We start from the raw sequence: 25195 nt of genomic DNA on the forward strand, positions 1-25195 counted from the left end.
CCCCGGCGCTTCGGCCGGTCGGGGAGAGCGGAGCCGCGGTGGGCTCACCGCCCTCCCCCCGGCGCGCCGGCCGGTCAGGGAGAGCGGGGCCCCGGCCGGGCTCGCCGCCCTCCCCCCGGCGCTCCGGCCGGGCGGGGAGAGCGGGGCCCCGGCCGGGCTGCCCGCCGGGGGGCCGGCGGGAGGCTTTTTTGCCTGGGGCGGCAAAAAAGCCAGAGCCGGCCCTGCTAGTGTGCTCCTCTTGAGTGCCAAGGTGACGGGTTCAAATCCTGCTTAGGTCACAAGTGAGTTTGGTGAGCTCAGAGCCCCCAGTGGGTATCTGTCCTTTATTAACTGTCTCTCCCCAGGCAAAGGTGTCCTTGGTGATGCTGGGTTCATGTAAACCCAGCCACTTCATGAGAGAGGAATGACTCAGCATAGGCCAGCAAAGAGTTAACAGAACACCAGCTACCGGAAGCACCTTTGAATGCCCCAATATGGAAGTTGCTGAGTGAAAAACCAAGACACTGGCCCTGGTTTTGACGAAGGTTAAATTTAGCTCTGCTGGATCTGTCAGTTGATTTCATTTCCTCTCTCTCTGCAACAGTCTAGTAACCTCTGATTGTTTGCTCATCGGTGACATGCTTCAGAGCGTGCAGCGTAATTCCGCAAAGCTGTCTCCTGGCTGGGATCCCGACCTTCACTCTCAGGACTCCCTTGTGGTCCTTCTGAGACCCAGGAATTGGGCTGAAGGATGCCTGGTCTAGGAGTCCTCTAGAGTCCTCAGGATTAGGACCAGCCTTGTTGGGTTTGTGTGTGAATCTGCCCTGCAGGGTCCGTTCCCTATGACTGGGACGTGCTGCTGGCAGGACATTGGGAAGCAGGAATCCCAGCCTGGACGTCTTCCTCCTTCAGCCTTGTCATTATGTTTCTTGCCACCACCCCAGCTCCCCCAAAGAATCAATCCCGAGTGAATGGGAGGGAGCCCTGTGCACGGGACGGAGCGTCAGGAAACCTGGGGACTAGACCTGGCTCTGCCAAAACTTGCAAACCCTTCTCCGTGCCTCAGTTTCCCCCCCCCCCCCCCCCCCCCCGGAACGTGGGGAGAACACATGCCTGCTTCAGAGAGGCGCTGGGCAGGTTAATGTTCGTAGGGCCCCATAGCTCGATAAAGGACTCCAGCAATGCATGCAGGCAAGTCAGACCTCATTATTAAACCCCTCCCCACGGCTCTGCCTTGGCCTCTCGCTCTTGCTGTGACATCCTGACAGTCTAGTTCTAGGTCTCTGAGAAGAGACTCTTAGGTCATCGGTTAGGGTCTTAGAATGGGGCATCCTAACTAGGTCTCACTCATGACCTCACCATGTCTCCAGAGCAGAAAGCCTAATGCACTAACCCACTGCACCCCTCTAACTGCCCGGCAGGGGCCGTATTCATCAATCCAGTTGGGTACAGTTTGTCAGCAGGGACAGAGATCTGTACATATTTGGTTTGTTTCCCTCTCCAGAGGGCTCTTTCTGTAGCTGGACCCCAAACCTGGCAGCTGCCCTCCGGATCTGTATGTTTATCTTTACTACGCCCATCCCCCGCAGTACATGCCTGTCTCCGTTAGGGTTACCGTCTCCATCCCTGGGGTGGGTTATGGCTGGAAGCAAATAGGTGGGTTTAAGCCTCAACTTAGCTGCTCCAGAAGCTCATTCTACAGCTGGGCACTTTCACCTGAAAGCATCCCACCTTTGATTCTCGTGAGCATCACCCAAAACTCTGCACCTCGGAGGATGCAGCTGTCTCAGAGGGTCATAGATAGGAGTGGCACTATCGGGTGTGGCTGGGTCCTGCTCTACCAAGGGAGTTGACAGTCAAGGCCCAGGCCTTGCAGTGGGCCCAGTGGTGGGTGCCGGGCATTGTTGGTATGCCAAGCTGGCAGTTGGGGAATACAGCTCACCTGGCACAGAAGACAGCGTGGCTGTAACTGCCTGACATTCAGTGATTACCGGCCTGAATCCTAGTGGCACAAGAGTTAAGGGGAACGCTCCTGGTTACGTCGGTCCTGTCCTACTGTCCCATCTTCATTGCAGATGTGCTATGTGGGCGCCATGTTGCTCTTGATGTCCTCTCCTGCTGTATTATAATCCCAGTTTGATCTTGCCTGTTTGCCTGGATGCAAACTGTGTTCTGCATGGTGTATTTTACAAAGCAGACATGGGGACAGCGCCTTGGCTAGCAGAACTTGGAATAGCTCCACCGACAGAGCCATTCCATGCCAAGCTGCACCAGCTGAGGGTCTGGCTCATGGCCATTAGAGACCCAGGTGTGGTGCTGGTGACAGCTGGTCAGAAAACTTTCAGTACATAATAATGGCCATACTGGGTCAGACCAAAGGTCCATCTAGCCCAGTATCCTGTCTTCCGACAGTGGCCAATGCCAGGTGCCCCAGAGGGAATTAACAGAACAGGTAATCATCAAATGATCCATCCCCTGTCGCCCATTTCCAGCTTCTGGCATCATCCTGCCCATTCTAGTTAATAGCCATGGATGGACCTATCCTCCATGAACTTATCTAGTTCTTTTTTGAACCCTGTTATAGTCTTGGCCTTCACAACATCCTCTGGCAAAGAGTTCCACAGGTTGACTGTGCGTTGTGTGAAGAAATACTTCCTTTTGTTTGTTTTAAACCTGCGGCCTATTCATTTCAGTAGAGCTAGAGTCTGCTGGATTATAAACTCCCTGGGATTGGGACTGGTTTATACGTTCTTGAGCATATTGTTGCTTAAATAATCTCACAAGTGGCCTTACTGTGCCTAGCCCATGTATAATATTCTGCATTGCTCCTTCTATACCTTCCCCTCCCCCCTCATGCTACCTTCATCCGGCCGCACTTCCCACACCCTGCTCAGCTAGACGCTTCAGTCCATAGGCCAGTGATGAGTCCCTGCCGTGAAGTGTCACAATGTGTCAGCTACCGACCAGGTCACGCTACCCATCCTCCTCCATCCAGCATGAAGGCCGGTTCCTCAGGATGGAGACCCTAGGCAGGTGGCGTTGATCTGTGTTTTAAGGCTGGGTGGCCAGCTGAAGGACGATAGGAGCGCTCCTTCCACATCTCCACATGCTAAGCACCATTCTCCTCCCCTGCCCTGTGCGATGAGTGGAGAGGCAGGTTCTGGGCTGCTGGCTGATGTGAGCTCTACAGAGGGAATGGCTGGGAAATGGAGAGATCCTTGGGACACTGTTTACAGCAGGACTGGGCTATGCGTCTGCTCTGTAGCTCTAGGGAAGCAGAGGCTGGGATTTCATCTATTAATATCAGCTGTGCTGGCATTGTGGTTCGTTCTTGTGCATCTGTCTCCAGTCGAGGCTCGGTCCTGGGGCAGGTTGGGAGGGGAGGCTAAGGCGGTGAAGCCCCTTTGAGTAGCTCACACAGGGTGTACTTTACCCCAGCTCTGACTCGCCTCAGCTGGGCCGACGGCCGTGCTCTTTGATCCCTGCGCTGTGGGTTTTATCTTAGTCCTCAGAGTTCTGCGAGGGGTCTTCTTGCACTGGCTGGGGGTGGAGATAGTGCAGGCAGGAGCTGGCTGGCTTCCCTGCACACTTGTCAGTGCATCCCAGCACAGACCCGGGGCACCCCTGGCTACTGCACCCCGAGGACTCACACACATCTTTCCCGACCTGTGCTGTGGCTCTCGCTAACCGGTCCTCATTTCTCTCCCACCTCCATTCCCCGCTGCTCTCTGCATTTTCTGCTGCCCTCTCCTTTGTCTCACTTCTTTCTTCACCCCAGGTGCTGCTCCTCAGACTTTCCCGTCCCCACGGCCCATCTTCTGGCTGCTTCACCAGCTTTTCCCACAGCTTTGCTTCTCTTTCCCCTCCGGTCCCCGCCACCCTCACACTGCTCTGCCTGATGGCGTGGCCGGGCCCATGCCAGCCCCGTGAGTGCTCTGACACTAGTGTTGGTGCAGGTTCGTATGTTGCATGACAAAAGCAATCAAGAGAACCAGGCAAATACTGGAGTTTTCAGTTTGCTGGTATTCTGAAAAATTGCTAATACACCTCTACCCCGATATAACACGAATTCTGATATAACGCAGTAAAGCAGTGCTCCGGGGGGGCGCTCCGGCGGATCAAAGCAAGTTCGATATAACACGGTTTCACCTATAACGCGGTAAGATTTTTTTTGGCTCCCGAGGACAGCGTTCTATCGAAGTAGAGATGTATATATACATTTAGTTAGTTAGTTAGTTAGTTATTTCTTGTTGAACAAAGCTCTTCATCCTCCCACAGTGTGAATGTTTCATTGCGAGTGTGAGCATTTTAAACATTTTTAAAAATAAAACAGAAGGAAATATTAAAAAAAAGCAAAATGTTTTGAACATGTAAAAATGAAACATTTTGATTTTTTTCCAGTCTTTTTAGGGTTGTGTTTTTTACTGAAGGAATTTGGCAAAACTGACACGAATTCTTGGGAGTGTCAATATAGTGGAAACTGCATTTTTTTATTTCCCCCTGAAAAAAAGGTTTTGGCTGAAAAATTTCACCCAGCTCTACTGATTGACAGCCTTCTCTAGCCTGTCCCGCCCCCATCTCTACACATGCCCTTCTGACTCATCGCCTGTCTGTTTGCGGTTTTCTCTGTGGCTGTCTCAGAAGCGCTGAGCATTGTTCTTGTAAAATAACCCCATTTCAGGTTTGCTTGTAAAACATCAAAGCCCCAGGTGGAGAGATACAAACAGGACACTAGTGGGAAAGGGCGTTGGGACCAAGGAAACTATTCTGTGAAGTGCCTCACGTTTATCTGAATGGAAGCTGGCACCTGTCTAGGACAGACCTGCAAAGACTGTCTAATCTCACAGTGGCTTTGATGAGGCATCAAACCAGCGACTGCCACCCTGTAGTTGAGGTCTCACCAATCAGACATCCTGACCTGGCAGTTCTACTCTGGGCTAAATTCTCTAGTCTTTAGTGGAGCAAATCTTCTGTAGATTTAAAGGAGAGATTTGCATGATTAAGGACCATGGAATTTGGCTCTAGGTAAAGATTGCTCCTATTCACTCAATTGACTTACTCCCCCTGTATATTCAGAGCTAGATCTGAGGACTTTGCTGGCAAAGTAAGTTTCCGCTGCATTTTGCTCCTGTTTTCCCACGGAGGGGAGCATAGCTCGAGGCAGGGAGCTGGATTCTGCTAGCTCACACATCGTTAAACAATGATCTGTGTTATGACTGCAGAATCTTTGATTTAGGAGAAGGGCAGTTGGGAGTCCGCTGACTAATCCTCTCACCCCCATCCTACATAGTGTGTGTGCATGCGTACAACTTCCTGAATCACTACTTAAAGCCACAATAACGTTGTATCCTTCTTTAGCACCTTTTAGCCAAGGAGCTAACAAGAGCACCCAGTGTACGTTTGTGAATGTACCTCACTCCCATGCATGTTTGGGTCTGCTACAGGGTGTACCAGCCCTTAAGGGAACAACAGGGGAAGTCTCTCAGGTCAGAAGCACCCTGCCCTTATGTCTCCCTCCATATGCCTTGTAAAAGTGGTAGCCCAGCAGCTGAGCGGCTGCTCCCAGGGAAGCGTTTGTAGTGAGTCCAGATGCAAGGTGGTCCAGTGGCTGGGAGTTCCACTGGACCACCTTATTTTAAATGGTTTGTGTCACAGGCGGGGTTGACACTCTTCATGAGTCCACCTGGATTGTCCCAGTGGCACCTCCTAGTGCTTGTGAGATGCTTGCAGGTCCCAGGCCCACAATCGCTTTCGGCCCTCAGAATATCCCAGGGTGGGATAAGAGCACAAAACCTCCCTATGTGCAGTTGTGGTGTTGCACAGCGACGGGCCAATGCCGCACCATGACCTGGTGGCACTTTGTGGCCACACAAATAGGAGACACAGAAAAAAACCTGACAACCCTGAGGTGGTTCTTGCATCAACACAGCAGTGAAGCAGACCTGGCCAGCCCTGCTCCTTACACGAAAAAGTCCTGTCCCGGGGCATTGCTGGGCATGTGGGCCTCACGCATCACAGACTCACATCTCCTGTGAAGCCAATGGCCTGTGGGGGTGGGAGGAACCAGATGATTTTGACATATATATTTTGAAATCAGTTTCTCAACTGAGAGTAATTTTGGCAATGCAGAACACTGCCTCATTGTCTGGAGTGGCCCAGATGTAAACACCGAGAGTGCCCATCAAGTGGTCACAGGTGGCTCACTCCAGTCATTCAGCAACCTGGAGTCCAAGTTCCCAGCACTTGTAACGCACGGTTCCCATAGTTCCAAGGGAGCAGGGCTAGTGGGGTTGATCCAAGACAGGGCATTCCCCATACTCTGCGTGGAGCCCAGACCCATACAGACCTGCCATGCTCTCCCACTCACCACCCAGCCTAGCTCTTAGTTAAATGAACCTTTAGCTGTGCGAGTTCCTGTCGTAAGGGGGAGACTTCCTGCTCAGCTTCCTGTGTCAGTGGAGGTAAGAATGGCCTCATGGTGAAGCAATGGGCCTGGTTTGTGAGACCTGAGAGCTATTCCTGGCTCTGATGCTGAGTTACCCTGTGGTCATGGGGAAGTCATTGCATCATTGTGCTTCAGCTTCCCCATCTGTAAAATGGGGGTAGTGTCACTTACCTCCCTCACTGGGGAGCTGTGAAATACAGTGAATGTTTTGGGGGCGGGGGGAGGGCTAGCTCAGTGGTTTGAGCATTGGCCTGCTAAACCCAGGGTTGTGAGTTCAATCCTTGAGGGGGCCACTTAGGGATCTGGGGCAAAGTCAGTACTTGGTCCTGCTAGTGAAGGCAGGGGGCTGGACTCAGTGACCTTTCAAGGTCCCGTCCAGTTCTAGGAGATGGATAGGATATCTCCATTAATTTATAAAGGGTTGGAGCCCAGATGGCAGGTAGTGGAGAAGGGCGGCTGCTGCTGATTGCCAAAGGACTTTGGCAGCCGGGTTGATCCCCTGTTAATTACATGTCTAGCGTGCACCTCCCAGGCAGAGGATTTTCCACGGCAGGACCCACGGGCAGATTCAGGCAGTAACGTGCGTGGAAACAACTGTAGCTTGGCAGCCTACACAGCCCCCTCCATGACAGGGGTTCGTAGCCCGGTATCTCGCAGCGGTGATGCCCAGGCTGGGTGGGACGGGGTAACCCTGCTCTCTAATTTGGCAGGACTGCAGAATTCCCTGCCCCGTTCCCATTGTAAGGGATCTAGGAAAGACAGCGGCTGGGTATTTTTCTTGGGATGTGAGTGTCTGCTTCATAAAATGGGCAGTAACAGTGCTTCAAAACCGCCCAAAGTCTGGCTAACTGCAGATTGTGGGAAATCCCTGCAACGCAGCACACAGGGCCGGGATAACATGTCACAGCTGGAGCCCAGCTTCCTTTCCAGTGACTGTGCAGGGAAGCAAACGGGTTCAGGGCAGTTTGCTTTGGAATGCGAGAGAGCTTCGTTCAAGATAGTCTAGCCCAGTGGTTCTCAACCAGGGTCCGTGTAGCCCTGGGGGTATGCAGAGATCTTCCGGGGGTACATCAACTCCTCTAGAGATTTGCCTAGTTTTACAACAGGCTACAGAAAAAGCACTAGCGAAGTCAGTACAAACTAAAATTTCATACAGACACTGACTTGGTTATATTGGGCTATATACTATACACTGAAAGGTAAGTACAATATTGATATTCCAGTTGATTTATTTTATAGGTATATGGTAAACGTGAGCAGTTTTTCAGGAATAGTGTGGCTGTGATACTTTTGTATTTTTATGTCTGAGTTTGTAAACAAGGAGTTTTTAACTGAGGTGAAACTCGGGGGTCCGCAAGCCAAACCAGACTCCTGAAAGGGGTGCAATAGTCTGGCAAGGTTGAGAGCCGCTGGTCTAGCACGTGTGTTTTCTATGTAACGTATTCAGGCTGTTTATCTCCGGGAGCGGGGAGGTTCTGCTGACAGGTTTGTGCTTGTGGGTTGCTGTCCCCATGTGTTTATTCTTTGTATTACTGTAGTGACCTATCAGCCCCAGCCATGGAGCAGGACCCCATTGTGCTGGGCACTGTAGAGACCGAACCAAAAGACAGTCCCAGTCCCAAGGAGCTTACAATCTAAGTATAAGACAAGAGACAACGGATGGATACAGACAGAAGGGGGAGTACAAAGAAATAATGAGACAATACGGGTAGGATGATGGGCTCTAAACATTCCCTCTTGCACAGCTGGGGGTAGTTCCTTCTTTGCGTCATAACATTATATTACAACATATTTAGAACATGTTAATTCAAGAAAAATATTACAAAGTAGCGCCACTGTGATGAAACAATCTGACACGGTGTCTTAGACTATGAACGCCCAATTCGCTCTGAATTTCTCTGGCATTTGTTACGTTCCAGTGTAGTTCATCTCTGAATAACAATGCCCTTTCCCCCAGCACTCAGCAGATTGGCTCCCTGGGCATATTTGATGAACATAAGAATGGCCGTACTGGATCAGACCAATGGTCCATCTAGCGTAGTACCCTGTCTTCGGACAGTGGCCAATGCCAGGTGCCCCAGAGGGAATGAACAGAATGGGTAATCATCAAATGATCCATCCCCTATCGCCCTTTGCCAGCTTCTGGCAAATAGAGGCTAGGGACACCATCCCTGCCCATCCTGGCTAATAGCCATTGATGGACCTATCCTCCATGAACTTATCTAGTTCTTTTTTGAACCCTGTTATAGTCTTGGCCGTCACAACATCCTCTGGCAATGAGTTCCACAGGTTGACTGTGCGTTGTGTGAAGAAATACTTCCTTTTGTTCCTTTTAAACCTGCTGCCTATTCATTTCATTTGGTGACCTCTAGTTCTTATAAGTAAATAAGGGAGCAAATAACACTCCCTTATTACTTTCTCCACACCAGTCGTGATTTTATAGACCTCTACCAAATCCCCCCTTAGTTGTCTCTTTTCCAAGCTGAAAAGTCCTAGTCTTATTAATCTCTCTTCATATGGCAGCCATTCCATACCCCAATCATTTTTGTTGCCTTTTTCTGAACCTTTTTCAATTCCAATATATCTTTTTTGAGGCAGGACGACCAAGTCTGCACGCAGGATTCAAGATGTGGGCGTACCAGATGTGGTCTCCCCATCTCAAAAAAGATATATTGGAATTGGAAACGGTACAGAAAAGGACAACAAAACGGATGTCCTGTCTGGTGATTTTACTGACTGAACCAAGCTCTGATTGCTGTTTACTTCTGTCAGCCTGCAGAGCCAACCCAACGAGGGGAGCATGAGCTGGATTCTGTCCTGGCTTGTGCATCAGCAGCAGAATTTCTCTACATTCTGAGGCCTGGGTTCTGCATTGCCCTCTGCCTTGTGCAGTCATTGGCTCCAGCGCCCGGTGGGGCCGAGCGATAGCATTTTTGCTGTAGAGAAGGAGGCGCTGGATGCGGATCTTTATCGTTGCTAGTGCACGAGCCTGAAAGAACCCAGCCCGAGTCTCCAGTGCAGGGGCAGTTTGCAGGGCGTTTAGATAGAAAAAACGCATCTTACAATTTATAAACTGATCCGACTTGATCTGGAATCAATGTGAGCAAATGAACCCGGAGTAAAGTCAGGCTTTGAAGGGCAAGGGGATGGTGTTGCCATAATAATTCAGAGCATCCCTTTAGCCTTCCATCTGGTGATCTCATGGCACTTTGCAAACAGCCCCTGGGAAGGAGTTCAGGAGGGCCATTCCCATTGTGCCGACAGGGCAGGTGGGGCACAGGGTAGCTCAGGGCCACATCAAAGCAAGTGGCTGGCAGTGCCGGGAATAGAACCAAGGAGTCCATGACAGCGAGGAACAGATTTTGGGCTCCTTATATTTTGGCACCTTGCACAACAGCTTCTTGGGTGACCCCAACCCTGGCCACTCGGTTAGCGTGATCCACGGGAGGCGGAGACCTCTAGCCTTTCCCGTCAGCAGGGGTGGATGGGGAAGTGATGGCAGCCCCACAGCATGTTTTACAGAGCCCAGCACAGTGATATGTTCCAGGGAACAAGCCTGCACTGGCTGGGGGTTAGGCCATCTTCATGTCTAGCCATCGGCTCTGGGATTACATGCTCTGGCCAAGGGTGTATTATACAGGGGAGGTTAGGAAATTGCTGGGAGCTAGTGTTACCTCATGGTTGGAGCACCAGCCAGGGACTTCAGACATGGGTTCTGTTCCTGGCTCTTTCATTGGCCAGCGGGATGACATTGGGCCCCACCCGCACAGACAGGGCCCAGCACCGCGGCTGTTTCTAAAAGCCAAGCTCAGGCCCATCCAGGAAAGCGCGTCAAAGCCTGCCACAAACTCAGCATGGGGAGGCCATTAGCATCTGAGCTGGAGACGCAATCCCGGCTCCGCGGGCCCAGGCCCTTCAGTGCTGCCCCGCTAGTCTTTTCTCCCGCCTGCCCTGGCCAGAGGGAGAGGAACAGACAGGGCCGTGTCTCTCCCTCGCGGCTGCTTGCTTTGTCCATGTGTGACAGAAGAGCAGCTGGGGCTTCGCATGTGTCTTGGTGCCTAGACGCCCTGGTGATGGATGTAATAGGTGGGCAGCGTGCTCAGACTGCAGCAGGAAGAGGGGGAGGTGGGAAGAATCAGCCAGGGAATGGGGGGAGAAAATAAAGCTGGAGAAACTAACTATAGCTGGAGCCTGGGTGCTCAGTGCAGGGGACTGTGCCTGCGCCGGAGAGCACACATCAAAGGAGAAACAGAGCAAAGATTCTCGTCTCCCATAGAGACCTAAGTGGGGCCCGTCTTTCCCCTGACAAACACCCTCCCAGTGTGAATTCCCCTCCTCAGCCCAGGACTGAATCAGAGCATCCACATGGGGGCTTGATGCAGTTTAACCAATCCACTTTAAATTCACACTTTAGTTAATTTGGATTAATTTTTCTGGGTGTCCCCATGTAGACAAACCCATAGAATCATAGAATATCAGGGTTGGAAGGGACCTCAGGAGGTCATCTAGTCCAACCCCCTGCTCAAAGCAGGACCAATTCCCAACTAAATCATCCCAGCCAGGGCTTTGTCAAGCCGGGCCTTAAAAACCTCTAAGGAAGGAGACTCCACCACCTCCCTAGGTAACGCATTCCAGTGCTTCACCACCCTCCTAGTGAAATAGTGTTTCCTAATATCCAACCTAGACCTCCCCCACTGCAACTTGAGACCATTGCTCCTTGTTCTGTCATCTGCCACCACTGAGAACAGCCGAGCTCCATCCTCTCTGGAACCCCCCCTCAGGTAGTTGAAAGCAGCTATCAAATCCCCCCTCATTCTTCTCTTCTGGAGACTAAACAATCCCAGTTCCCTCAGCCTCTCCTCATAAGTCATGTGCTCCAGACCCCTAATCATTTTTGTTTAAACCAATGGCCTTAAACAATGCTTAGGCCTCTTATTGGCCTGATGCATGGGGTAAATTCCACCCCTGGCATTTTAACAGTAAATATGCTCAGAATAAAGTCACTTGGTTGATCAGGGTCAGAAAATTAAACACGGTTCACCTCTCGAAAGCTAATTCCTAATCGACTGGGCCTAAACCACAATAAGCCTGGTTTAAACCAAAATCGGGGTGTCCACACAGCCTTCTGCAGTCATTAAAAATCACAATTCAATCAGTGCAACTTTCCGGTGTAGACAAACCCAAAGCAGTTTGGTTTTGCACAGGGTCTGGTGGTTTGGTGGCAGGATTTTCGAGCCGGAAGAAAAGCCCAAAGCATACATTTGACAGAGATGAAATTCGGCCCCATTCCGCGGAGGTGGGTGAGCAGAGCAGTGCACTGGGGTTGCCCCGGAACAATAGAAAGCTGAATCTGCTCTTGTTTCTTTCTTGGGTGCTGTGGAAATCTTGTCTGAGAGGAGAGAGGTGGATCTATTTATAGAAGAAGAATGGCAAATCCATTCATGGGCAAAGAATTAATTAGTGAACTCTCTGTCCTTCTTTGGAGCCAGAGCTGCAGTCCCCACCCAGGTCTCTCTTGATCCTTGCAGATGGGCAGCAAGCAGCTGGCCTGGCCTAGAGGAGGGCGGGAGCCCTTTGGCAAAACCAAGGGGATTAACCAGGCAGAGTTCCACTTCCCTGTAATTCCAACAGGGGGTGTCTGTCTCAGTGGTAGGGAGAGAAAAGTAAAGGGAAAAAACTCAGAAAGAAGGTTAATGCTGAGAACTATACAGGAGTTAGGGAAGGACGGGGCTACTGTCTAGCTGGGACTAGGAGGGACCAAACCAATGATCACAATCCAGATACTTGCCTCTGCCCTTATCCTGGGGTCTCACTGGGACTTCATTCTAGGGAATCGTACTTCCCATCCGTGCTTCCTCTGCTTCCGATGCACCGGGGTTAGCACCCCTGGGAGCCCTAATGTAGGCACTGCTCTGGCAGCTTCCTGGGTCATTATCACCCTGTCAATGAACCTGCCGGGTCAAAGCACTGACTGGCTCTATGCCCCCACCTCCCCAGGGTCGGTCAGTGGCAGAGTCCAGAACTCCAGGCCCATACGCTCCATTTGGACCATGCTGCCTAAAGCCGAGTCTCCAGCCAATTGGCTGCGGTTAGGCAATGTGCAGGGTCCCTCGTCCAGGATGTCAGAAGAGCCCATGTCAGAGCACGGTGGGTGCAGAGCTCTTCTGCCTCTGGCCCCACTGTGCACAGCTTGTCTTTCTGCCGGAAGATGCTCTTTGCGTTTCATAGCCGGAGTGATTCTTGGAAGGGAAATGGCCCTGCAATTTCTGGCCCACAGGAAACGCAAAGCAGGGCTTCTAGTCTTCCAAATTTCCCTCCAAATGGCTGCACCTCAGGCCCTTTGGGAGTATCTTGTTGGACTTGACGGTAGCAGAATTCACTTGCCGCTGCGGCACACCTGTCTCTGTGCCAGCCTGAGCCTTTCCCTCTCTCTCCCTGTGCCGCAGTATGGAATCGTTCTGGACGCCGGCTCCTCCCACACTGCCATGTTCATCTACAAGTGGCCTGCGGACAAAGAGAATGACACGGGGATTGTCAGCCAGCACAGCGTGTGCGACGTGGAAGGTAGGAGTGAATTAATTGCTTGTGCTATGTCACCTGGCTCATAGACTCATAGACTTTAAGGTCAGAAGGGACCAATATGGTCATCTAGTCTGACCTCCCGCATGATGCAGGCCACAAAAGCTGACCCACCCACAACAGAATCTTCCAGCCTGCGACCCCTGCCCTATGCTGCGGAGGAAGGCGAAAAACCTCCAGGGCCTCTGCCAATCTACCCTGGAGGAAAATTCCTTCCCGACCCCAAATATGGCGATCAGCAGAACCCCGAGCATACAGGCAAGATTCTACAGCCGGACCCTCATTTTACCCGCGATGGCACGTTAATGCCTAATTGACTAAAATCACGTTATCCCTTCAAACCATTCCCTCCATAAACTTATCAAGCCTAATCTTGAAGCCAGAGAGGTCTTTCGCCCCCACCGTTTCCCTCGGAAGGCTGTTCCAAAATTTCACCCCTCTGACGGTTAGAAACCTTCGTCTAATTTCAAGCCTAAACTTCCCCACGGCCAGTTTATATCCATTCGTTCTCGTGTCCACATTACTACTGAGCTGAAATGGCTCTGTAGTGGGTGCTGTCTGGGTACTGTTGGCGACTTCAGACAAGCAGTAAATCAGAGCAGGGCTATTTTGGCATCAAGATTAATTCACAGGATGATTCGCTATCTACAGAAATGTGTCTGTATCCAGATGGGCCCGGGCTGGGCCTGCTTCTCGTCTTGCTTACATCAGTGTCACTCCATTGACGTCAGTGCAGTTACTCCTAATTTTACCCCATTGTGAGAGAAGAATCAGGCCAGTGACTTTTACAAGCCTTGCAATGCACAGGGCCTTCCCTGCCCAACCATAGGGTTATTAGGGTTGCCAGGTGTCTGGTTTTCAACCAGAACGCCCGGTTGAAAAGAGACCCTGGCAGCTCTCAGCACACTGACCGGGCCACTAAAAGTCCGGTTGGCCACAGCGGGGTTAAGGCAGGCTCCTTACCCGGCTCCGTGTGGCTCCCGGGAAGCGGCCGGCATGTCCGGCTCCTAGGTGGAGGGGTGGCCAAGAAGGCTCCATGCACTACCCCCACCCACAGGTGCCGCTCTGAGCGCCGGCTCTGCAGCGCCCATTGACCAGGAACGCTGTGGCCAATGGGAGCTGGAGAGCCAGTGATTGGGGCTGCACCTGCGGGCGGGGGCAGCACACACAGCCCCCCTGGCCGCCCCTCCACCTAGGAGCCGGACATGCCACCGCTTCCCAGGAGCCATGCAGACTTCCTCTGTCCCCAGGAAATGCGGGGGCAGCACTGGTGCGGCTGCTATTTAAGGGACCACCTGAGGTCAGCACCTCCCGGAGCCCCTGCAAACCACAGCAGCCAGAGCTGCCCGGAGCCTGCACCCCAAACTCCCTCCTGCACCCCACCCCCTTGCACCAGCTTGGAACCCACTCCCGCACCCAAACTCCCTCCAGAAGAACACACCCCCTCCCGCGCCTCACCCACAGCCTCGAGCCCCCTCCTGCACCCTGTACCCCTGGCCGCACCCCCCAGCTGGAGCCCTCACTGCCTCCCGCACCCCCAACCCCCTGCCCCAGCCAGTAGCCCCCTCCCACAATCTGAACCCCTTGGCCCCAGCCCAGAGCCCCCTCCTGTACCCCAAACCCTTCATCCTCAGCCCCACCTGGAGCCCGCACCCCCAGCCCAGAGACCCTACCCTCTCCCGCACCCCAACCCCCTGTCCCCCAGCCTGCACCCTGCTCCCACACCCCTAACCCCCTCCCATACCTCTAGCCCCAAGCACCCTCCTGCTCTTGCTAGCAGCCGCCCCAGCTAGGTGGCCCTGCTCCCCACAAGCAGCTGGCGGCTGCTCAGGGAGGAGGGGTCAGGCAAAGATGCTCCAAATTTGCGGCTCCCTTCCCCGGTCATCCCTACCTGGGAGCCTCCACTTCAGCCCCCCTGAGCTCTCTGGGTATGTCTACACTGCAATTAAACGCCCTGCTGGCCTGGCTCAGCGGACTGGGGCTGTGACATTGCTGTGTAGACATTTGGGCTCTCTGAGTCCCTCCCCCATTGGGGGTCTCAGAGCTTGGGGTTCAGCTAGCCCAGACACAGCCCCACAGCGAGTCCAGTTAGCGGATGGGGCAGCCAGCTTTAAATGCTGTGTAGACACACCCACCCCCTCCCCCTCCCAGCAAGTGGGACACAGCAGCTGCTAGCCTAGGTGGCTGTGGAGGCCAGTCCCTCCCTGCAGGTGCATGTAGGTCAGTGTGGTTTTGGGCATGTCTCTGTCAGTGCACCCAGGGTCAGTGCACTGGGGCTGGTCCGGCCTCCGCCACTGGGGTGGCCGCTGCAACCCACCCAGTCAGCAGGGCACATCAGGAGCCATGCCAGCAGCCAGGCATCGCTGTGCACAAAGCCTGGCACTTTGCACTGGTGGGTGCCCACCGGAGTCTGCAAAAAGGAATCGGGTCATATGGTCTGATGGCCAACACCACAGGCAGCACAATAGGGGCCTGGCCACAGGGAACGCATAGCTTCACTAGCACTGATGTTCCGGAAACAGAAGAGCTAGTCCCTGGCTATGGTAATCTCCCTCATGCCCATGTACAGACCCTTTATGTTTTAAATAAAGGACAACTTGGAAATTATAGGAGAAAGTTTATTTTAAGGGCACCTCCCCAATGTTTTCTTTGTGACACACACTCATATGCAAATAACACCTTGTATTACAGTGTACAATCCTTTGCATGATTAGTGGTGTAACCAAGACAGTCTTTATTGATTTGATGTGTAATGTGGAGCATTGGGCACCGAACGAAGGACGGGGTCACGCTGTGTGTGACATTCTAACATATTTCCTCTCAACTTGCTTTGGGACAAATCTGGGACACAGGACAGGGGAAAAAACTTGAAACGAAGAGCACTAGAAAATCTATTGGTTAGCAGGATGGTACAGTAGGGAGGGGTCAGTTTCCTGCAGCATGAATTACATTTTATGCAACTTCACCTTAACATTAAAGAGCTATAATGAATTCATAAAATAACATCAGTGCAATATTAAGGTTATATATTGAAACGTAAGTGTCAGGAAGTGTTAACATTAAGACTCCCATAACATTCATTTGTCCACATTGCGTATATTGTCTATAAACGCATATGTTTAAACATGGAACAGCATAACTTCCCCCCCCCGCTATACAGTTCATTGTCAGGTAGGGATGGAGTCCGTCAGTGGCCTGCAAGTCTCTTTAGTCTCGCTCATTGCGAGCGAGCGAGTGGGAGTCTTTTGGGGGTCAGTTGATTTTACAATCGGGTTTAAAATCTCTCCCTGGTGAGGTGAAGGGTATTTGAATCACACATTCCATCTCCCACAGTCAAACTGTGGCAGCTCCTGCCTTCTCCTGGTGCCTGCTTGGGCCTTGCAGAGCAATTGAGCGAGGGTAGAGGAGAGCGAGCCATGGAGGGAGGGGGGATGGAGTGAGCAGAGGGCGGGGCCTTGGGGCAGGGGCAGGACAAGGGTGTTCGGTTTTCTGCAATTAGGAAGTTGGCAACCCTAAAGGATTATCGTGATGAAGAATTAGAGCTGGTGGAATAACCCGACACCCCCAGGGAGTGGGACTGAGTCTGTTTTACTGAAGTGTCTGTGTCCTGCCAGGGTTTTCATTTCTACCTATATAAGGTCAAATTCTGGATTTAGTAGATGTGGGCTCCATTGATTTCAATGGGGTTACACCACTTGGGCCACCAGCAAATTGGATGCAGAGTTTACTTGGCCACTACCTTGTGCCATTGCTTATAACAGTGCAGCGTGGTAACAGATCAAAAATGACAGCCACAAATGACCACACAAGGTGCAAGGCAGGAGAGAACTGGCCCAGAATTGTACTAGATGGGCTGTTATGGAACTATTTGATTTGTTACCCCACCTGGACATAAGGGGGGTGAGAGCGGCGTTCTGGAGAGTGAGGATCTAGGGTGTGGGCTGAGCACTCCTGACGGAGGAATCTTTGATACAGCATGGCACTCTGTCCCCTCTAATGACAGGGCCACATACAGAGATTCATGAGCCTGCTACAGGGTGGGTTGCAGAGCTGGGTCTCTTAGCTCTGGCAGTAGAGGGTCATGGTTTTAGATTCTGAGGTCCCAGGTTCGATTTCCCCAACTCTCGACAACCCCCCCAGGGTCGTGTAATTACAAACATGCTGCTGTAGCTCTGTCTACCTCAGGCTTTTCAGCTGTGTTTGGCAAAGGATGGGTCCCTCCCATCAGCTCCCCTTGTGACTGTCCCAGGGGGCATTGCTCCAGGTGCTGCCCCTCTGCTTACCACATAGGTGGAGCTGTTGGAGGGATGCTGCTGTATATGATGCATTTCATCCTATGGCTCCGCTCTCCCAGAATCCTCGGGGTGATGGCCACCTTTAAGCATCGTCATTGCTAGCATGGGGCTGAATCCTGGCATGCCACGTGGGACAAGCCAGTGAGCTCTGACTGCCTGGCCTAGGGTTGAACTCCTGGGAATGAGAGGGAGGGCGGCTCCCCTTGCCATCTGCCCGAGTCGGGGTTTCTTTTTGGAAGACCCAGTGGTTCAGCCTGGCTTTCAGCTGGCAGAGGATTTTGTGTTGGGTGGAGAGCGGATTTGGCTATATTGTTTGGACATTGGAACGGCTAATCCCAGCCCTTGTTATGTGTGCCTGGGTGTGACACGATGGGCACAAAATAACCCGATTCAAGTAGAGGACTGTGCCAAGTCACCCACAAGCCTGGTGTGTTTTCCCTTCCCACGTTCTCAGCTGTGTGTGTACAGCCGCAAAAACCCAGCCAAGGCTCCACCACGCCGGCCCTTTGACCGGCCTGGAGAGAACGGAGCTGCCCTACAGTGAGGAAAGCCCCATGGTCCCCTCCCTAAAAGGAGCTGGCACAGGCTTGGGAAGAGGGCACAACCCCCCCACTCCCTGGCTGCCCTTACTTAAGAAACACAGAACAAATGGGATTGGCTGGCGTACACAAGCCAAGACCACCCACGCTGTGTTCGCATAAGGCCCACGGTGGGCTCCCCACCCTGGGGGACGCCTCTTCTTCCCCCGCACCATCCCTACAGGAGGGTTTGGGTCAGAGCTGTCGTGCGGGTGGAGGGTCCCTTTTGGGGCGTGCCTCTGGGGCAGCTGGCTGATTACAGCTACAGTCGCTCTCCATCCCCGCACTCCCTTCCCCGCCCGGCATTTGCTGGTGCTCAGCACGGCTCCCCGGTTCCTCAGCGTGCCCCTGGACCGAGCGGCCAGAGACCGACGCTCATTTTCATCTCGCCCGCAGGTGGTGGGATCTCCAGCTACGCAGAGAACCCCCTGGCCGCCGGCAAGAGCCTCAAGCAGTGTCTCGACCAGGCTGTGAGCAACGTCCCCAAGGAAAGGCATCCACTCACCCCCCTCTACCTGGGGGCCACCGCTGGCATGAGGCTGCTGAAGTGAGCTTTTGCTGTTGCCTGCTGTCAAACCCCCTCCCTCTTGCCAGGGCCAGAGCCAGGCCAGGGCTGTGGTCTTTAAAGGGGATGGTCTTGGGTTAAACTCTTCCACCTGTGCCCTGTTGCCTGCAGAGGCGCGGCTGAGCACGGGAACATGTGAATTGTCACCCAGGGTCCATCTGGCTCAGCGCCTTGTCTCCAACCGCCCAAGCCCGTCAGCTTCCTGAGAAGGGACAGGGAGCCCCCCAGTGGACATTAATGGAATAACTGGCCCATAGGAGAAGTTTCTTCCTGACCCGGGAAGTTACAGGTTGGACCTGCCCTGGTGCAGGAGGGTTTATCATCCCTATAAAAATGTTTTGATCCAAATATGTCCCTGGGTTTTCTCCTCCATTAAATCCTACAAAGTGCACGTTCTACGTTATTGCAAATGAACCCCAGAGGGGTTAGATCTGTTGCTCTATTGGCTGGGAAGGGTGGTGTGGAGAATAGGCTAGAGCAGCCCAGGGTCCTCCACCTCTCCTTTCCTGTAAGGGGAAGCTGGGTGGAGTAGCAAGTGCTCCTCTTCCTCATGAGTCCCCCAGCCCTACCTGGGCCCTGGGTCACCTTGTCCAATGCATCCTGCATTAGACCTGCACTGATTGGGGAAGCACATGTCCCCACCCAAGCAAGAAGCCCAGCTAACCATGGCTCACAGGAAAGAAGGAATGGACCTTCTCTGGCCAATGCAGGCTTATGAGTCAATGTTTCCCCCCACCCTTCTCGAACGCAGCAAGGGCACTGCCCAGGCAGCAACAGCGGAGGTAGATGTAGAACACCTGCCAGATGAGCAATGACAAGACCCCGGCTGGTGCCTGTCTGAGGTGGGCAGGAGGGAATGCTGGCTACTGACGACCACCGCAAGCAATAGTCCAGCTGAGGGGCTCACTCAACCTTCTGTGCTGGACTGGGGAGAAGACACTGAACTGAGATTTTGTGGCTTGGGTCCTGTGTAGAAACGTAGAGACCCTCCAGTTCTGTGACTAGTTCAGCCCTGTGCAGAGTGACAGCTCCAGGTCTGATACTTAAGTCCCACCTAAGCCCCGTGCAGTGGCCAGTTTCACTGTCGGAGGGGGCTCGGGCAGCCTTTCTCCTGGATTGCTGAAAGGATGCTCACTTAGTTCCCTTCCTATCTGACGCTCATTGGCATTAGTGGCAGCCCTACTTGGTCCCTCGTATGCCATAGCTGTGCCAGGCGTTAGAATAACCATTGCCTTTCATTGCCCTCTGAGGGAGGGAGGTGGCAGAGCTGTCTCCTTTTGCCCCGCGTTCCACGGCCCTGACTGTGCTGGGTGCTTTGGGGAGTGGCTCACGGTTTGATCCCCTGGGTGCAGACATTTGCCTCTTTTCTCTCGCATTGAAGCATTGCTTTTTGTCTCCCGTAGCCTCACTGACGCCGAGGCCTCAGACAGAGTCCTCAGCGCAGTGACCTCGACGCTGAAGTCGTACCCCTTTGACTTTCGGGGGGCAAAAATTCTGTCGGGTGAAGACGAGGGGGTGTTTGGCTGGGTCACAGCTAACTATCTCCTGGAGAACTTCATCAAGGTATGTCCAGCAGGATTGGCTTCCTAGGACGGTCCTTTCCAGTGCCCATCCCGACATGGGCTCCCCCCATCATTCGCCTGCAAGCCTGTCTACCCCACACAGGTAGCTGGCACAGCGGGGAAGAGAAACAGCCCATTTCTCCATGGCTGCCTCATTACCTAAGGCCTAGGTTTTCCGCTTTAAAAACAGCTACCTTGGCCCTTGTATAAGCAGGGTGCTGCCGAGAGACTTCTGCTTTGTGGAGACCACTGGGCCAGAGATGTGAACGTACCCCCTGCTCCTGCATTCACTGCACTGGGGTGGGAACGCCAAAGCCCTGTCGAGACCACCTCAAAGGCTAGTGCTGTTAAGCAGAGGGTCTGACACATGCTCGCGGTCTGGAGCCTTTTTAACGCTGCCACTTCTCCATAGAGCATGAGCAGAGCTGCGTGTTAGAAGCCTCTCAGAGTGCCAGGTGTTATTAATGTTCCTGGCCAACGGCAGCTGTTGTTCAGACGCCCAAGCGAGCTGAATGGCTCTACGTGTCGGTCAGATACCGAGGTCATGGGCAACTGTCTAAAAACCTAGCTACGGATGCTGTTGAGCATGGCCTGGGTTTGCTGTATAGAAGTAGCAAAGAACCCAGGTCTCCAGCCAGCCTCGAGGAGAACAGTGGGACCTGGTCCTAGCAGTGAACACGAGGGGGCTGGATGGAAGGGAAAACCAAGACCGAGTGAGACGGCCAGTCAGGGCAGGAGACCGGGGAAAGGAATCAGAGGGTTTTTTCTATTCTTTGGTGGTGGTTTGTCTCTTGAATTGACATGCAGATCTGAAACCTGCGAGGAAGCGTTGTGTTTCGGTGCATTGTTCTCGGCTCTTCGCCCACCTGTGCTTAGTTTAATAGCAGGCCAGCTGGGATTCAGCCGTTCCCTGGGGTGCAGGGTTCTTGCAGTAATTGCCATGCGCATGGCTCTTACAAGGCTGGTGTGTAGGTGGGGGGGTGTCTGTTACTCCCTGTTGATGGGCCTCATTCATCTCAGTCGGGTACAGGCCCTTTTGCAAAGCTATGTTTTCCTTCCACCTTCCCAGCATTGGTCTCATTCAGTCCCCAGCTGCGACTGATTCTCTCCAGCGCCCAAGGGAATCTGGAGGCTGCTTTTAACAAAGCCCATGGTGGATCTGTTCATGCAGCGTCCGTCTTGAACTGGGTAGAAATGCAGAGGGCTCCCTCGCCAGTTCAGCAAGGAAAACTGGGGTCAGCTTCGTGCCCGGAGACTGCTCCGTCCATTCTGGAGTTGCAGTTAGGGAGCAGGGGGAGTACCCAGCACGTGCTGTCGGCTCAGCCATGGAGGTGCAGTGTAGGTAGAGGGTAGGAACCTGCTGGGATCAAACTGTCCTGCTGCTGCATGCATGCAGCTCCTGCTGCCTTCAACGGGAGCTGAACGTGCGTGACTGAGTGTCCTGCAGTGACACGTACGCAGCTACACGGGACTCGCCGAATGCCTTGGCAATCCTGTTGCCTGGCCCCAGCCTTAGACAGAATGACCTCTTGGGGTTCTTGTGTCCAAAGCAAGCTATTGCGCCCCATGGCAGCAGGGTGCGGAGACCCCTCCCCACGAGAGAGGTCAGTGAGAGTGGACGGTGCTCGCACCTCGCTAGACTGTGCCCTGCTGGTTTGCTGCTGGAAGCACTGGCGGGAGCGCTGCCAGCGGGTGCAGGATCGGGCCCCACGTGGATCGTTGTGCTACTCTAGCCCCGGCATGTTGTTCTGATGGCAGCCAAGAGCGGACGGGCGTTCTGCATGGACTAAGCCAAGGCTGGGGGTGTCTCGCAATTAACCATCTCTCTGACTTTGCTTCTGTTCCCCCTCCCCACAGTATGGCTGGATCGGGCAGTGGTTCCGGCCAAAGAAACTCACGTTGGGGGCCATGGACTTGGGGGGAGCCTCTACCCAGATCACCTTTGAAACCCAGGACCCGATTGAGGACCCCCAGAACGGAGTGATGCTGCGGCTCTACGGGCAGACGTACAAGGTGTACACCCACAGCTTCCTGTGTTACGGCAGGGACCAGATCCTCAGGAGGGTGCTCTCCAAGGTCATGAAGGTACGGAGGCCTGGCTCTGCCCCAGCGGGCTCTCCTCGTTGGACTGCAGGGCCGAGCTCCCAGCATTCATCCCCCCTCCCTCCTCAACCACCAGCCCCCCGCACCACGTTCCCAGCCAGGCTACTACACGCAGGGCTCCAGGTTCAGGTCACCAGGTGCTTTGGAAAGCGCAGGGAGGGTGGTTGCCCCACTCTGGAGCACGTTCTGCTCCTCTCCCCCCTGATCCCCACGTGTCCCCAACCTGGAGCGGCTGTAGTGAACGGCAGCTCGTTAGCGGGGAGCCAAGGGCACTGGGGTGAGCCTAGCCTGTTACAACCCATGCTAAGGGGCCCAGAATTCCCGACGGAGCAGGGCGGGCTCAGCTGGGTGCATCCTCTGGGTGCTGCAGCAGCATAGCTCGGGCACCCTAGTGCAGACGCACACGACAGCGACCAGAAGGGCTTTTCCCATCGCCGGAGGAGCTCCACCTCCCCGAGCGCTAGGAAATGCCCGCGGCTCTGTTATCGCCCTCCCGAGGATGGAGGCTGAGCTCCCTTCACGGGGTTTGAACCTGGGGGCTTCAAAAGTCTGGGAATTTCAAACGGGCTCTGCAGCCTCCCCCATGCAATTGGTGCTGATGCAGAGCCTGGCACACATTTCACATCACGCACGTTAGTTAAACTCCTTTGGTGCTTTTGAACTGACCCCTCAGGAAAGCCAGGTCTCCTCCCCGCTGCTCTTTGTTGCTAGCACAGGCTGTGCCAGTTACGAGCTACTCATCTTCCTGGGCTGAGCTGCCACCTCCCTGCCTGGGGAGACAGCAGTGGACACTATTGTGTCAGAGCACCGTCGCTACTGAAACCATGCAGCCCCTGTGAGGGGGGATCCCCCTGTTTTACAGATGGGGGAACTGAGGCACGCAGTAGGGACATGATTGGGTCACAATGACGCACGGTGGGTCAGGGGCAGAACTGGGGGGCGGTGTTTCTGAATGCCAGTCCTTGACTCCACCAGCTACATTGCACTGCCTGGCCTAGACCGCCTCATGGCTGTGGTAGCTGCAGACAAAGACAGGCTTGTGTGGTGCCTTTTCCTTCCTCAACAGGCTGACGGCTACAAAACAAGCGTGTCCAACCCCTGCTGGCCCAAAGGCTACCAAAGGAACTTCAAACTCCAAGAGGTCTACGACTCTCCCTGCACGGCAGCTGAGAAGCCTGACAGCTACGATCCTCAACGTACCATCAACATGAGCGGATCCGGGGACACAGCCCAGTGCCGCCTGCACGTGGACAGTCTCTTCAGCTTCACCAGCTGCAGCTTCACCAGTTGCTCCTTCGACGGGGTTTTCCAGCCCGGCCTTTCGGGAAACTTCATTGTAAGTGTCCTGAGGTTCCAGCCTCTGACGTTTAGTGCCGGCTCCAGGGTATTGTGCATGGGGCAGCCCAGAGCCCTGGAGCCCGAGTCTCCTACTGAATTCTATGGGATTCCCTTCTATCCTGCAGCTGGAGAATTAGGCTCTAGATGCAAGGAGGTTGCTAGAATGGGAATGGGGCCTTGGTATGCTCAGCGCAATGGTTAGCAGCAAGAGTGCTGCCCCCTGGGGGTGAGATGAATATACCCCAAACTCGGCTCCCACATTGAATCAACAAGCCCTGCCTTTGTGTCCTAGCAGGGAAATTGAGGGCTGTGCTAGTGAGCTTCTGCTTTCTCACCTCCTCTCTCCCTGGCATCAGGCCTTCTCTGCCTTTTTCTACACGGTGGATTTTATCCAGACAGTGATGAAGAGACGGGTGGCCTCGCCAGATGACCTTAACACTGCTGCTGAAGCCATCTGCAGTGCCGAATGGCCCGAGGTGAGTGCCCTGGCAGCAGAGGGCTAGTCTAATGCTGTCAGACAATCTAGGAGGCCAGCCCTGTAAGCCTGCAGCCAAAATAGCATGGGCTGTGGATCCTGTTAGATCTCACAAGCTCCACGACTCAGGCTGCCAGGACTGGGCTGGGATGTCTCCCAGTATTGCAGTAGGGCTGCCAACATGGTATTTCGAAAATACAGGACAGATCTCAGAATTCCGCAGTCTTGACTTGAACCTCTTGGGGGGCAAGTCCCTTCCATCTCTCCTCCCCCACCCCCCGAGATCCCAGCCTGATGCCCACCGGCCTCTCTGTCTGCCAACACCGTGGCTCAATGTGTGGCTCCCGCACGGGGGCAGGCAGCCACTGTGCCCCACAGACTGGGTCCCCGGTGGCCGGCTCCATCCCCTGCCTGTTGGGGTTCACCTGAAGTGGCGGGCCAGGGAGCAGCAGCAGCATCACACGGGCATGGGTGGACGCGGGCAGCTGGCTGATGGCTGAGCAGAGAGGCAGCGGGTCCAGATTGCGCTGCTCCGCCTCCTCCCCCTGCCGCACTGTGGCCAGGCTGGCTCGGTGCCTCCTCCTCACCTGGCAGCCCAAGGTCAGATGGGGGAGGAGCCCATGTGTCCTTTCACTCCCACTCAGACCCCTCCACTCCTCCCATCCCCGTGTGTCCATGCACCCCCACGCCCCTCATGTCCCCATGTGACCCTGCACCCACACTCAGCCTCCCCCACTCCTCCCATCCCCGTGTGTCCCTGCACCCCCACTACCACCTGTCCCCACTAGAGTTGCCAACCCTCCCAGTTTCGCCGGGAGTCTCCTGGAATCAGACCCTATCTCCCGGAGGCGACTGACGCCAAACTGGGAGATTTTAGATGCTAAAAGTCTGGTGGTGCAGCAGGGTGCAGGCAGGCTCCCTCGAGTGCTGACTCCGCAGCTCTCATTGGCCAGGGAACTGCAGCCAATGGAAGCTGTAGGGGCGGTGCCTGTGGGCTGGGGCAGTGCATGAAGACCCCTAGCTAGACAGATGTGCTGGTTGCTTTCGAGAGCCGCCTGAGGTAAATGCCAACCCCCTTACCCCCACCCCCTACCCCAGCCCAGAGCCCGCACCCCCTCCCACACCCCAATGCCCTGCCCCAGCCCAGAGCCAGCACCCAAACTCCCTCCCAGAGCCGACACCCCACATCCCCTCCTGCACCCAAACTTCCTCCCAGAGAGCGCATCCTCCCCCGCACCCCTGCCACAGCCCAGACCCTGCACCCAAACTCCCTCCC

At 54.1% G+C, this 25195-nt stretch overlaps 1 protein-coding gene across 1 annotated transcript in view; it reads left to right on the forward strand.

The window, feature by feature from the left end:
- Positions 1-25195, forward strand: part of ENTPD2 (ectonucleoside triphosphate diphosphohydrolase 2) — a 46908-nt gene that overhangs the window by 13879 nt on the left and 7834 nt on the right. The window contains exons 2-7 of the mRNA XM_065418919.1: positions 12871-12988; positions 18273-18423; positions 19845-20004; positions 21861-22088; positions 23173-23442; positions 23801-23920. Of these exons, the coding sequence (XP_065274991.1) occupies positions 12871-12988; positions 18273-18423; positions 19845-20004; positions 21861-22088; positions 23173-23442; positions 23801-23920 (1047 nt within the window). The remainder of the gene's footprint in view (positions 1-12870; positions 12989-18272; positions 18424-19844; positions 20005-21860; positions 22089-23172; positions 23443-23800; positions 23921-25195) is intronic.

Source organism: Emys orbicularis, chromosome 18 (genome assembly GCF_028017835.1).
Source record: "Emys orbicularis isolate rEmyOrb1 chromosome 18, rEmyOrb1.hap1, whole genome shotgun sequence".
Classification (NCBI taxonomy): domain Eukaryota; kingdom Metazoa; phylum Chordata; order Testudines; family Emydidae; genus Emys; species Emys orbicularis.